This window comes from Sapajus apella, unplaced genomic scaffold (assembly GCF_009761245.1).
Source record: "Sapajus apella isolate SASKATOON/1434 unplaced genomic scaffold, GSC_monkey_1.0 scaffold20, whole genome shotgun sequence".
NCBI lineage: Eukaryota > Metazoa > Chordata > Mammalia > Primates > Cebidae > Sapajus > Sapajus apella.
In genome coordinates, this window is record NW_022436960.1 from 6,577,966 (window position 1) to 6,590,217 (window position 12,252).

The 12,252-nt window shown below is 34.7% G+C and overlaps 1 protein-coding gene across 8 annotated transcripts in view; it reads right to left on the reverse strand.

Annotated features, from left to right (window-relative positions):
- Window positions 1–12,252, reverse strand: part of VRK1 (VRK serine/threonine kinase 1) — an 83,356-nt gene that overhangs the window by 11,925 nt on the left and 59,179 nt on the right. For all 8 annotated transcript variants that reach the window (XM_032287472.1, XM_032287471.1, XM_032287473.1 and 5 more), the window contains exon 11: window positions 9,436–9,614. In XM_032287472.1, coding sequence (XP_032143363.1) covers window positions 9,436–9,614 — 179 coding nt within the window. The remainder of the gene's footprint in view (window positions 1–9,435; window positions 9,615–12,252) is intronic.

Sequence of the window (12,252 nt, forward strand, 5' to 3'; positions counted from 1 at the left end):
TTATCCTTTAGTAGCAATTAACAGCTTAAGGTTTTAAAAAAGGGTAACTAAGAACTCATTAATTTGACTTATATGTTCTCTATGAAAGTTACGGAGCTACATTTTACTTATTTAAAAATTTTTTTTATATTCTGTCTTAACAAGGTGGAGCTATAGTTTAGTCTTTATTTCACAGTAATTAACATCTTGTCTTGCACTGCAAAATCAACTTTTACCAATTCATAATCATTTACTCTTCAAAATAATCTATTTTAACATACATACTCAATAAGTAAAATATAACCCAGTCTTCATTCACATGTGCCTAATACTCTATTTGATAAACTGAACTTTTAAAGATGTGAGATGTTAGTTTATTAGAAGGTTCAAATTCCATGTTATTTTCTTGTCATCAAGAAACTAGAAAGGTGGAAACTTAAAAAAAAAAACTCATCCATTATTAAAAAGAAACGTACAGAGGCGGGGCATGGTGGCTCATGCCTGTAATACCAGCACTTTGGGAGGCCAAGGCAGGCAGATCACCTGCAGTCAGGAGTTTGAGACCAGCCTGACCAATGTGGAGAAACCCTGTCTCTCTACTAAAAACACAAAATTAGCCAGGGGTAGTGGTGTGCGCCTATAATCTCAGCTACTTGTGAGGCTGAGGCAGGAGAATCCCTTGAACCCGAGAGGCAGAGGTTGTGGTGAGCCAAGATCATGCCATTGCACTCCCGCCTGGGAAACAAGAGCAAAACCCTGCCTCAAAAAAAAAGAAAAATGCACATAACTGTTTAACATTTCCTAAGAACTGGCCACTACATCAGAAAAATAAATCTAACAGTATCCTTAGAGATCTCAATTTTGAGTACTTCTTACAAGCATGTCCTTTCATTACTTTAAGAAATTCTGCTGGGCACCATTCAAGACATTTATATAATACCAAATTTCCTTATGTATCCCTTACAGTAAGGTACTTATATACACAAAGGTCAAAATACAGTATCTGTGCATCACTGCCCACATGCCAAAGTTGGTCATGGGGCTGATGAATGCTACAATGTAAAGTCTAAAATGCCCAATATCTGCTATGCCTATTTGCAAAAGGGCTGCATTCTACATGGAATCTATAATTCAGATACTCAAATTTTGATATGCAGTGGTTCTTAACTATGTCTGCACAATGAAAGCACCAAGGAAGTTTTTTAAAAACTTTAAGGGTCCCAACCTTATAGCTTTTGATTTACTCGTTCTGGGGTGCAGCCCAGATAGTGGGATACTTAAAAGCTCCTAGGTGAATCTATTATAATATGCAGCCAAGGATGCCACCCACAGCTAAACAAGCACCTCCATTAAAATGATCTGAGGTACCTGTGTGTTAAAGGACCCAGACCAGAAAAAGAAAGTAGAGAAGCAGGGAGTCCTGGCACCCAAAAAACAAGCTATCTGGCCACAAATTTCACTCATTTCTGAAATCACTAGAAGTAGACGTCTGTAATAAAAATTCTATTAAACTAACAGGAAAACAGGCATTCCAGTTTAGACTGAGGTATGCCCTATTAAAATTAGTCAAACAACAAGAAAAGGACTAGATAATAAACATTGGAAAAAAATCTAAGCAATATCATAGAACCACAAAACCAAAACAGAAAGACATTAAACTCAAAAGGAACAATTAATCCCTATGCCAAAACAGTTTATATAGAAAAGTCTCATAATTACTATTCTCAAAGGATTTAAGAGGCCATCTTACCAATAAAACAAGAATATACTGGCATGTTAAAAAAAAAAAATAACTAGTACCGTTGAAATATGACTAAAAAGCAAAACAGATGAAACAAGTGAGCAATATAGAACAGTGTTAGGGACAGGAAAATATGTGGTTAAAGAGCTGGCAGACATGGAGAAAAGTAACTAGCTTCCAGAGTTCCCAGATTCATGTGGTAGGAGTTCTGGAGGCACAGAACAGAGAAGGAAAGACAGGAAATGCTAACATACACAGAAAATAAATTTTTCAAGCGTTTAAGACAGGCATTAGGCCTTTAGATGAAAAAGGTCCACCAAGTACCAAGAAAGATGAATGAAGTGTAAAAACAAACTAGAACACATACACTTGTGCACACATACCTGCAGCATGCCAGGACAAAGAGAAAGGCAAGAAGCTTCAAAGCAAGAGCAAAAAAACAGAAATCTAATAAACAACAAAAATCAGGAAAATTAGATGTTAGAAGGCAACAAAGCAATGTCTTCGATTAAAAACTACATAGCCACATTAGTTTTCAACTAGGGAAAAAATACAGACATTTTTGGACTTCCTACAATTTACAAGTTTACCATTCAGAAGCTTTCTTTTAAAAAAAGAATTGAGCATATACTCTAAAACATAAAGCCAAGAGAAAGGACATGGATAACAAACAAACAAACAAAACACAAAATATGTCAGACTCATGATAAACTCTAAATAATAATATATAGTGTATAAATGACACCAAAAAACAGGACTAAAAATTCCAGATGATTGTAGTATGAGAGATGGTTTGTGAAGGGCTCAGAGGGTAAAGGTAAAAACAAGCTCTGTTTACTCTTGTGAGAAAAGGATATAAATTCTAATTAAATGTTCACACACATAAACAAATTAAAATGTGTTAAAAAAAAACAAGAGTAGAGACATTTTGGAGGTTAAGATTTTACAACTTCCCTCCACCTAAAATCTGACGTAATGAACCCAAAATAACAATTAAGAAACATTTCCGCAGCAAACAGAAGTAGCATAGCTTCGCAGCATGACCTTTGAAAAGTGATGACCATGAAGTTTGTCAGACACTCCGAGAATGTGAACAAACACCATTCTGAAATTGTTCACCAGTAGCCCCCCAGTTGAGAAGATGTAAGTCAGGCAGCCTGGGGGAGAAAAGACTTAAAAAGCCCCTTGAAAAGAGGAAACCACACAAAATATACATTCTTATCAGTACCACATCACACCTACTCACAGGTTTAAATGAAATATTGGTTGGCTGCTTATTTGCTATTTTCTTCCCTCATTTTTTTTTTTTTCTGTTTCCATTATTAAGCATAAAAGAGGTTTTCAATACCCATTTTTAGACTGCATTCTAGCCCGGGCAATAAAGCAACACTTCCGTTCTCTCTTCCTCTTTCTTCCTCTCCTTCATTCTTTTTTTTTTTTTCTTTCTTTCTCTTTAAAAAAAAAAAGACGAAACCCTCCCTACGCCCACAGTGACTCCTGAAAAGCAGGACCTGTAATTTTGTTTCTTCCCTGGCTGGGAAGAAACCTGGAGAAAGAGGGCAGAATAATCAAAATCATTATCTTCAACAGCAAACAGGGAATTGCCAGAACCAGTGAGAAAAGAGAACATAAATAAGAAACACATAAAGAACTAAAGCCACGGAGAAGAGACCACCAATGTAGTCTTTCTTTCACTGTGGATTAACTAAGAACAACCCAAATTAATACACTCACATTTTTACTTCTTCTGGGTGTAGGCAGTGAACAGAAGCAAATACTGGAAAAAGACTGATAATTTGGCCTACAGCTCACCAGATCCACCCCTAAATATGTACCTGTAGGCAAAGAAAACGAATTGACAATATATTGAGCCCAAAATCCAAACTATGAAGAATAACATACTCAAAGGCAGGAAAGTCAAAGATTCAGGAATCCAATAATCCAGTAAATTCACATAATGCCATCCTTATCCAATACGAATAAGACAGAATAAGCATGCCAACAAAGCATACCAGAAGACAAGAAAAACTGAAACAGAAGCTCACAACATGCAAAAGATAGCTGAAGACTCCACCTCTGAAAGAAAACATTCCTCTCCCAAGGAAGAAAATTTTATAAAATGTATCAGAGGCTTTAAAAAAATAGGTTAAAAAATACTTACTTTTTTTTAAAATAAAGGAAACGGTTTTTTAAAAGACAAAAGGATAACAAGGAAACTGCACAGCTAAACAAAACAACAGTCATTATAGAACTTATATATATTAGAAATAGCAAAAAACAGAGCAAATATAGCTGACAACCAAATGACATAAAAACTGTATAATCACAAGTAATCAAAAAAAAATAGAGTAAGAATTAAGCAGTTAGAAGAAAACAGACATAGATGTTATGTATCATCTCTACAGACACAGAAAACTACAAACACAACTGAGATAAATGGAAGAACATCTAAATAATTATAGGGGCCTACTACATCTATGGAAGAGAAGACGTCAATTCTTTCCAAATTGCTCCATAGAGTAAATGCAATTTCGGTCAAAATCCCAAAAGTATTTTTCGTGGAAACCAATAAGCCAATTCTAAAATTTATATGTAAATTCAAAGAGCCAAGCATAGCAAAGACAATGTTAAAGAAACAGGAACCTGGAGAACGTATGCTAGCAAATATCACTATGAAGCCAATAGTTCAAACAGTGTGGCACTGGCACAAAGACAGACAAGCAGGCCAATGGTACAGAATAGGGTATCCGGAAAGACACTCAAACACACATGGGTTACCTGAGAGCCCACTGCAATGCTGTAAGGACAGGACAGTCTTTTCAACAAATGGTTTAGATCAACTAGATAACCAAAAGAAGGAAAACAAATACTGACTCAAACCATGCACAAAATCAATTTCTGTTAAACTGTAGACCTAAATGTGATGGATAAAATGTCTGGAAAATAACATAATATCTTCATGATCTTAAAGTAGACAAAATATTCCCAAAAAGAATATAAAAAGCATTAACCATAAACAAAAAGACTGATAAACTGAGCTTCATTAAAATGAAGAGCTTCTATTTATCAAAAGATACCACATCAAGAGTGCAAAGATGAAACACCAACTGGAAGATGGTATGTGCAACACATACACTGTATACATATAAAGTATTCAACTCTGGCAAATCAAAAGAAAGCTGACAATCCCAATTTTTTTTTTTTAATAGGCAAAAGATTTGAAATGTACCTCATCAAAAAAACGATTATCAAGGCTGGCGGGCATACAAAAATGTTCAATCAGTATTTTTCAAGGAGATTAAATTAAAACCATAAACAAATCAGTGCACGTCCACCAAAATAGGTGAAAATAAATATAATGCAATAGCTAGTGTCAGTAACCACTGGATCTCCCCTATGCTACTGATAGGAATGTAAGCTGTGATAGCAGTTTTGAAAACTAACTGGCAGTATCTACAAAACCTGAACATAAGTAAGCCCTATGCTGCAGCAACCCCACTATGTACAGACGCAACCTGAAATAAATGTATATGTTTCCCAAAAAAATTAAAATAATGTTCTTAACAGCATTATCACAACTACCAAAAACTGGAACAATATGAATGTCTGTCAATAAATTACGGGATAGTCATATGGGATACTATATAGCAATGAAAAACAACAAATTTTTGTTACATGGAACAGCATGGAAATTCAGAGATACAACTAAATGAAAGAAACAAGAGTACATGATATATACCATTACTATAAATTTTGCCAAAACTGGCAAAACTAAGTCTGGCAATGATCCAAATCTTGATCTGGATGATGTTTAAATGACTATTTTGTAAAAGTGTCCTTATTCTTGCACTTTTCTATACATATGTAACAATTTCACTTAATAATTTAGAGGAAAAAAGCCACTTGACAAAATTCAGCCAAATAAGAAGTTCAAAATAACTCAGTAACAGACCTAAAGAAAAAAACTGCTAGCAAATGCTGACTCTACTCAACTACAGTACTACGATCAAACCATTAGAAAACAGAGATATATCAACTTCAACAATCTAAATTTATATAATTAAAATACAGTTTATCTTTATTACAGTATCAGGGTAAAATAGCCAGATAGATTTTTCCCAAAATTTAGAGGGTACATTCAGGGCAACCCAACTGAAACTATAGGCTACATGGTATAAAGACTGTATGAGGTATAATCCCCTCAGAAAGAAAGGAAGAAAGCCGTCCACCAGAGCAGCTGCAGGCTACTGATTTGCAATGGAAGGGCTTTGCTCTTATTCAACTCTTTGTACCCTGTTCCAGGCTGAGTGCCAGTAAGGGTTTATTTAACAATAGTTAATGATTTTTTTCAGGGAAACTCTAGAAAGGCCAATTAGCATAATGCAGCCAGAAAAATAAAATTTAAAAATTTAAAAATTAGAAGGTAAAATAGAGGAGAAGGAAAGAAAGGTATGTGGATATCATTCATAGGGAGTAACAATATAGACTGTCTGAAGAACAAAATAAAATACAAATTGCAAGGCCATGATCTAGACCTACTCAAGAACTTTCCAGGGATGAGATTCCAAACAACAACTTTTTTGTTGATTTAGGCAGGCAACTTAAAATCCTAAAAGAAAATAGTTAATGGAGGTGTTAATGTCCTTTTAACTTGCTGAGCTCTTTCCAGTAAATTACGCTGTTCTTAACCCAGATGGAACAGGAAGGAATTCTTCAAGGATGGGACTACATGTCATTGATCTTTGCAGCCCCAGAGACCTAGCCTACATCAGGTAGGTAAATTAGACCTTTTACATAATTGTTGAATGTTAATTTATGAGTATACACTGAATCCAGTAACTGTTGCACTGTACTGCCAGATTCTAAAAACTGAAAAGTGTTTAGTTCTAATCAACAATAAAAATATTTGGCTTTGTACGTTTTAAAAGCAGATTTATACTTGATCTCTTTCTTCTTCTTTAGCCTTACACCATCCCAAAATTCTATGCTTTAAATAAAATTCCTTGATTATTAAGCAGAAAACATTTAACATTTCCAAGTAGGTAAATTCATGTTTCACTCGTTTCCAAATATACTGCACCATAATCAAGCATGGCTGCAAAAAAATAGACAAGAAACCTTGCTTCATTCCATTGTTGATCAATTCCTGTAGGTTTTTACCAAAAAGAAAATCTCTTAGGAACCTTTTACATTATTGATAAATGTTAAACTGATTAAGCCTACTTTTTTCCAAAACAGATCTGACTCTGATATATACAAAGAAAATATACTTTACACTTTAAAAAATTATGACAAAGAAAAAGAGAGGGAACAAATGTACTAATTATAAAAATTTAACAAAGTTTCTAGAACTAAGCATCATACTTAGTTTTGAGCCTCCTGACATGCAGAGCAAAAAAAGACATCTGGGTCATAGATCTTGCTGAAAAAGAGACAGCAAGCTAGTTGCTCAAAGGAGAAAGCTTTTCCTTGTAGGGACCCCCCTAAATTAACTTCTCATCCAGCAGAGCTCTGCTTTTATCTGGTTTCAATGAGAGCATTTACAATTTATTTGAAGAAAATGTTCTGCAGTTTAAAAGAAAAGCTTAAAAAGACACTGGTCTGGCCGGGCGCGGTGGCTCAAGCCTGTAATCCCAGCACTTTGGGAGGCCGAGGCGGGTGGATCACGAGGTCAAGAGATCGAGACCATCCTGGTCAACATGGTGAAACCCCGTCTCTACTAAAACTACAAAAAATTAGCTGGGCATGGTGGCGCGTGCCTGTAATCCCAGCTACTCAGGAGGCTGAGGCAGAAGAATTGCCTGAACCCGGGAGGCAGAGGCTGCAGTGAGCCAAGATTGCGCCATTGCACTACAGCCTGGGTAACAAGAGCAAAACTCCGTCTCAAAAAAAAAAAAAAAAAAAAAAAAAAAAAAAAGACACTGGTCTGGTCCAATTCTTTCACCTTACAAACAAACAAACAAACAAAACCAAAACGCCAACTAAATTAATAACTCATTTCAGTTACATGGCTATCAAGCAGCTTTATGATGTTACCTACCCTTACCTTAACTTTTAATTTCTTTTTAATACAAAGAATAACCCTGTGTCAGCAATGAGTATGCAAAAAGCAGTAAACTAACGAAGTAAACCTTCTAATAGTACAACTTGTTCAACTTAGTATTCATTTTTTCCCCTAAAAGAAGCTTTATACATGTAGGGGATGATCCAACAGAAAATTGCCAGCCTTCTGAACTATCCAAGGACACAAGAGAATTATAAGGCCACAGATGTTAGCTCTGCAGCAGACTGACCTACTCAGCTGTAAAGTCAGCCAACCTGCAGAAACTAAATTTTCTCCAGCATGTAGGTCCAAACAACAGGGATTTGCAAAGGAAGGCAGGGGCGGGGGCAGAGAGGTGGAGGACTGAGAGCCGGGAGGTGGCTGCTCTAGGCAAGTTCTCATATAGAAGAAGAAATCTTTACTTCTCAATCAATAAAATTTTAGAGAAAAACATTATAGAAGCTAGCTATAAATATTAATGCAGAGAAATATATCCTGAGCAAAGCCATGCTGTTCGTTTATGCATGTACACAAAGAGTAAGTTTACTCTAATATCTTACTAAAAAAATTCCACTCAGGCTTCCATTTTACCCTCTTCATTTCAAACATGGCTTTCACCACAAAACTGGAGCAGATGGAATTAAGACAAAGTCCAAGAAAAAGAGGTATATGTGGATGCATGTATATAATTTCAGATTTTTTGATGAAAGTAATTACAGAGACCTGTTATTTGCCAAAGAAAGTCAAATTCTTGGTCCAATTTTGAAATTCCTATCTCCTTTGTGAATTGAAAAGATGAACAATTTTAAATATGCTGCTTCTGATTTTAAAGAGAGAAAAATTTGTTTTAACCCTTTTTCTCAGTTTGGAATATGAGATTTCCAAAGAAATCTACTAGAATTTACAAAGTTAATGACAATAAAAATGGTTAATAATGTAAAACAGAATTTTTTTTTCTAAAAAGTCGCTTTCCTTCCTCATATAAAAGCTAACACATTTTATTAATAATATAGATCATAAAGGAAATCAGTAAGTAATTATCAAAAATAAGCACTAGCAAATCAGTAAGTTAACGCATACCTGTAAAATCTAAAGTGATGCCACTTCTTTACATGCGTGTATAATATTTCTACCATAAAGTTCATTATTTAACATTTCTCTCCAAACAATTAATCCCCTTATCTGCTGATATACAGCTTTACATAATGATATTTCTTCACAGAGCAAAATAATGTTCAAATGGTAAAACACACCACACCAACAAACAAGGAAATTTTCAAATGCCCATGCCCATTTTCAACTAGTAAACACTTTGACCATATCCACGAATAAGGAACAACCTGAGACAAGATGAACCCTAAGGGGTGACTTGGGAGAAAAGAACATATAAGTTATGAATTCAGTGTCTCATCAGAATTTCTCTGTCAGATATAAGTATTCCAAGTTAAAATCATTTCAGGAATTTAAAACTTGCTACAAAACGTAAGAAATATATAAATATATATTTTTCTATAAACCTCTACACATTGTTCTGTATTATAAAAAGTGTTTGCCTTAATTGGCATGCAATCTGATATTTTTCTTCATTGAAAAATTGCTGTACTTTCTTAAAGTTAGTATTCGTTGCAATTATAAACACAAGACCAAAGAATAATTTAATAACAAAATTCACCTTTGTTACTGTTTTTGCTTTCAAACCTCCATTCTCCACAACACTGAGGTCCAATTTGCCATCATCCTTACTTCCTATAGCTTTCAGTCCTTGCAAAAGAATATCGCGCAAATTTTGATAAAGAGGTTTTTCAGTGTAGTCTAGTAATTTCACTGTTTCCATGTATTTCGCAATTTCACCTAAAAGAATAACACAATCATTTGATAACTTTCAATAACAAATCTGTTTCTCTTACCTCTAAAAAAAAAAAATTCATGGTTACAGTAAAGTTGGAATGCAAACAGACATCTTGTTAAGATACCTACTTTTTTTAATCACTTCATTGAAAAGTATGCCTTTGAACTCAGAAACTAATTAAAAATGTATTTTGAGAAACAATGTAAAACACACTTCTGTTAATTGTGAGAAACAAGACATAACTTAAAATTTAAATATTCATAAAAATAACTATTATGGTATTAAAGCTATAAAAAAAAGGATCTAGAATAAAGATTATGAAAGTAAAATGTTCTTAAATACAATGCATATCACAGCCAATATGTTTTTGCCATCAAAGCTATTAGCTCTATAGCAAATAGCTATATTCTTTGTGTAAATGTGAAATAAAACACACCAAAAAGAGGTCAAAGAAAGAAGAAAGAAATAAGGTCTGGCTTTCCCATAAAAGAGAAAAATCCGCTTTGGAATGATAAAGGTTTACTGTATACTTAAGCAAAATGACACCATAAAAAGAAATTCTACTAGTCAAGATCAATACTTCTCAACATTAAAAATCCATTTTTGAGCTAACGACTCACACACAGAACTTTTCCCCGACCTCCAGACTTGTATACTCACCATTTCATATGTTGGTCCTTGAATATATACTTACCACCTTAAATTCCAACAAACCCACATCTAAACTCTTGACCTATCCCCAAAACTTGAGGTTTTCTCTGTCTCAGTTACTGAGGATTTCATCCTTCTAGCTCCTCAAGCCAAAATCTGAGTGAGTCACCCTTGAATCACTTCTTTTCACACCCCCCTCTTTCAAGAGATCTTATCAATTCTACACACACACACACACACACACACACACACCCCTTTCATTAACTTAAATATTTATTAAGCACCTCCTATGTGACAGATTATTCCTAAATACTTGGAATATACCAAGAAAAAAACCAACAAAAATCCCTAACTTCCAGTTTTTTCATCTGATAAAGGGGATCTACAAAAACCCAAAACAAGTATCACCATGTATGATAAAACACTGAAAATGCTCCCCCTTTGGAGAGCAAAATGTCCACTTTTGCCATGTCCCTTCAGTATAGCAGAATAGTCATGTGTACTTTTCCCTAGTACAATAAGAAAAGAAATATAAGGCATAAAGAGTGGGAAAAAAGATGCAAACCAGTCTTTATTCACCAACATCATCATACTACATGTAGAAAATCCTACAGAATCTACAAAAAACTGCTAGAACTAATAGATAAATTTAGCAGGGTCATAAGATGCAAGGTAAATATATAAAAATCTATCTTATTTCTATATACTAGCAAAAACCAATTGGAAAATAAACTTTTTTAAAAATACTTAAAATAGCATCAAACACTTTGCAACAAATACAATGAAAGGTGGGCAAGGTTTTCCTAAAGGAGATTATAAAACACCGTTGAGAGAAATTAAGTCAGACCAAATTTAATAAAAGATATACCATATAAGTGGACTGGAAAACTCAACAGTATAAAGATGTTAGTGCTCCCCAAATTGGTCTACAGATCAATTCAATCCCAAGGTTCCAGTAAACGTGGGGGTGGGTGAATGTGTGTGTACTTGACAAGGTGATTCTAAAATTTAAATAGAAATGCGAAGGGCAAATAACAGCAAAGTAGCAAAGTCTAGTTAAAAAAAAAGGTGCTAAAGAATTTGAACTACCAGATATCAAGCCTAAAATAAAGCTACAGTAATTAAGACAGTGTGGTCCAAAAATAGGCAAAAAGAACAATTGAAAAAAGGGAGTCCAGAAACAGATGCACAGATCCACAGATCCATATTTAATTTATGACAAACATGATAACAAAGGATAATGGTCTTTTCAAGGAAGGTCTTTTCAAGGGTCAACTAGATATAAACAAGAGGATAAGAAAGATACACGACCCCTCCTCAAATAATACCCAAAAATCAATTACAGGTAGACTATACATCTGTATGTGTAACTGGCAAGTTGCAACTGCCAAAAATTGGAGACAACCTAAGAGCAGAATAAATAATGGTATATAACTATAAGACTACCACACAGAAATAGTAATGGAGAAACTACTATTAAACGTACAGTAATAGGGCCAAGCACAATGGCTCATGCCTACAATCCCAACACTTTGGGAGGCTAAGGTAGGAGGACTGCTTGACCCCAGGAGTTCAAGACTAGCCTGGACAACACAGTGAGACCACATCTCTACAAAAAAAATTTTTTTAATTAGCCAGGCATGATGGCATGTGCCTGTAGTCCCAGTTACTTCAGAGACTGAAGTGGGAAGACCTCTTGAGCTCAGGAGGTCAAGGCTGCAGTGAGCCATGATTGTGCCACTGCACTCTAGCCTGGATAACAGAGTGAGACTCTGTCTCAAAAAAAACAAAACAAAAACAAAAAAAGCCACACAATAATGGGGATGAATTTCACAAACATATAACTGAGTGAAAGAAAAGGGCACTAACAGAAGTAAACATTAATTTCATGAGGACAGGAATTTTATCTATTCCATTCACTGTATTATTCCATTTCTATACATTTTAAACACAAATATTTGGTATTGGAAGTTAAGGCAAGTGACTCAT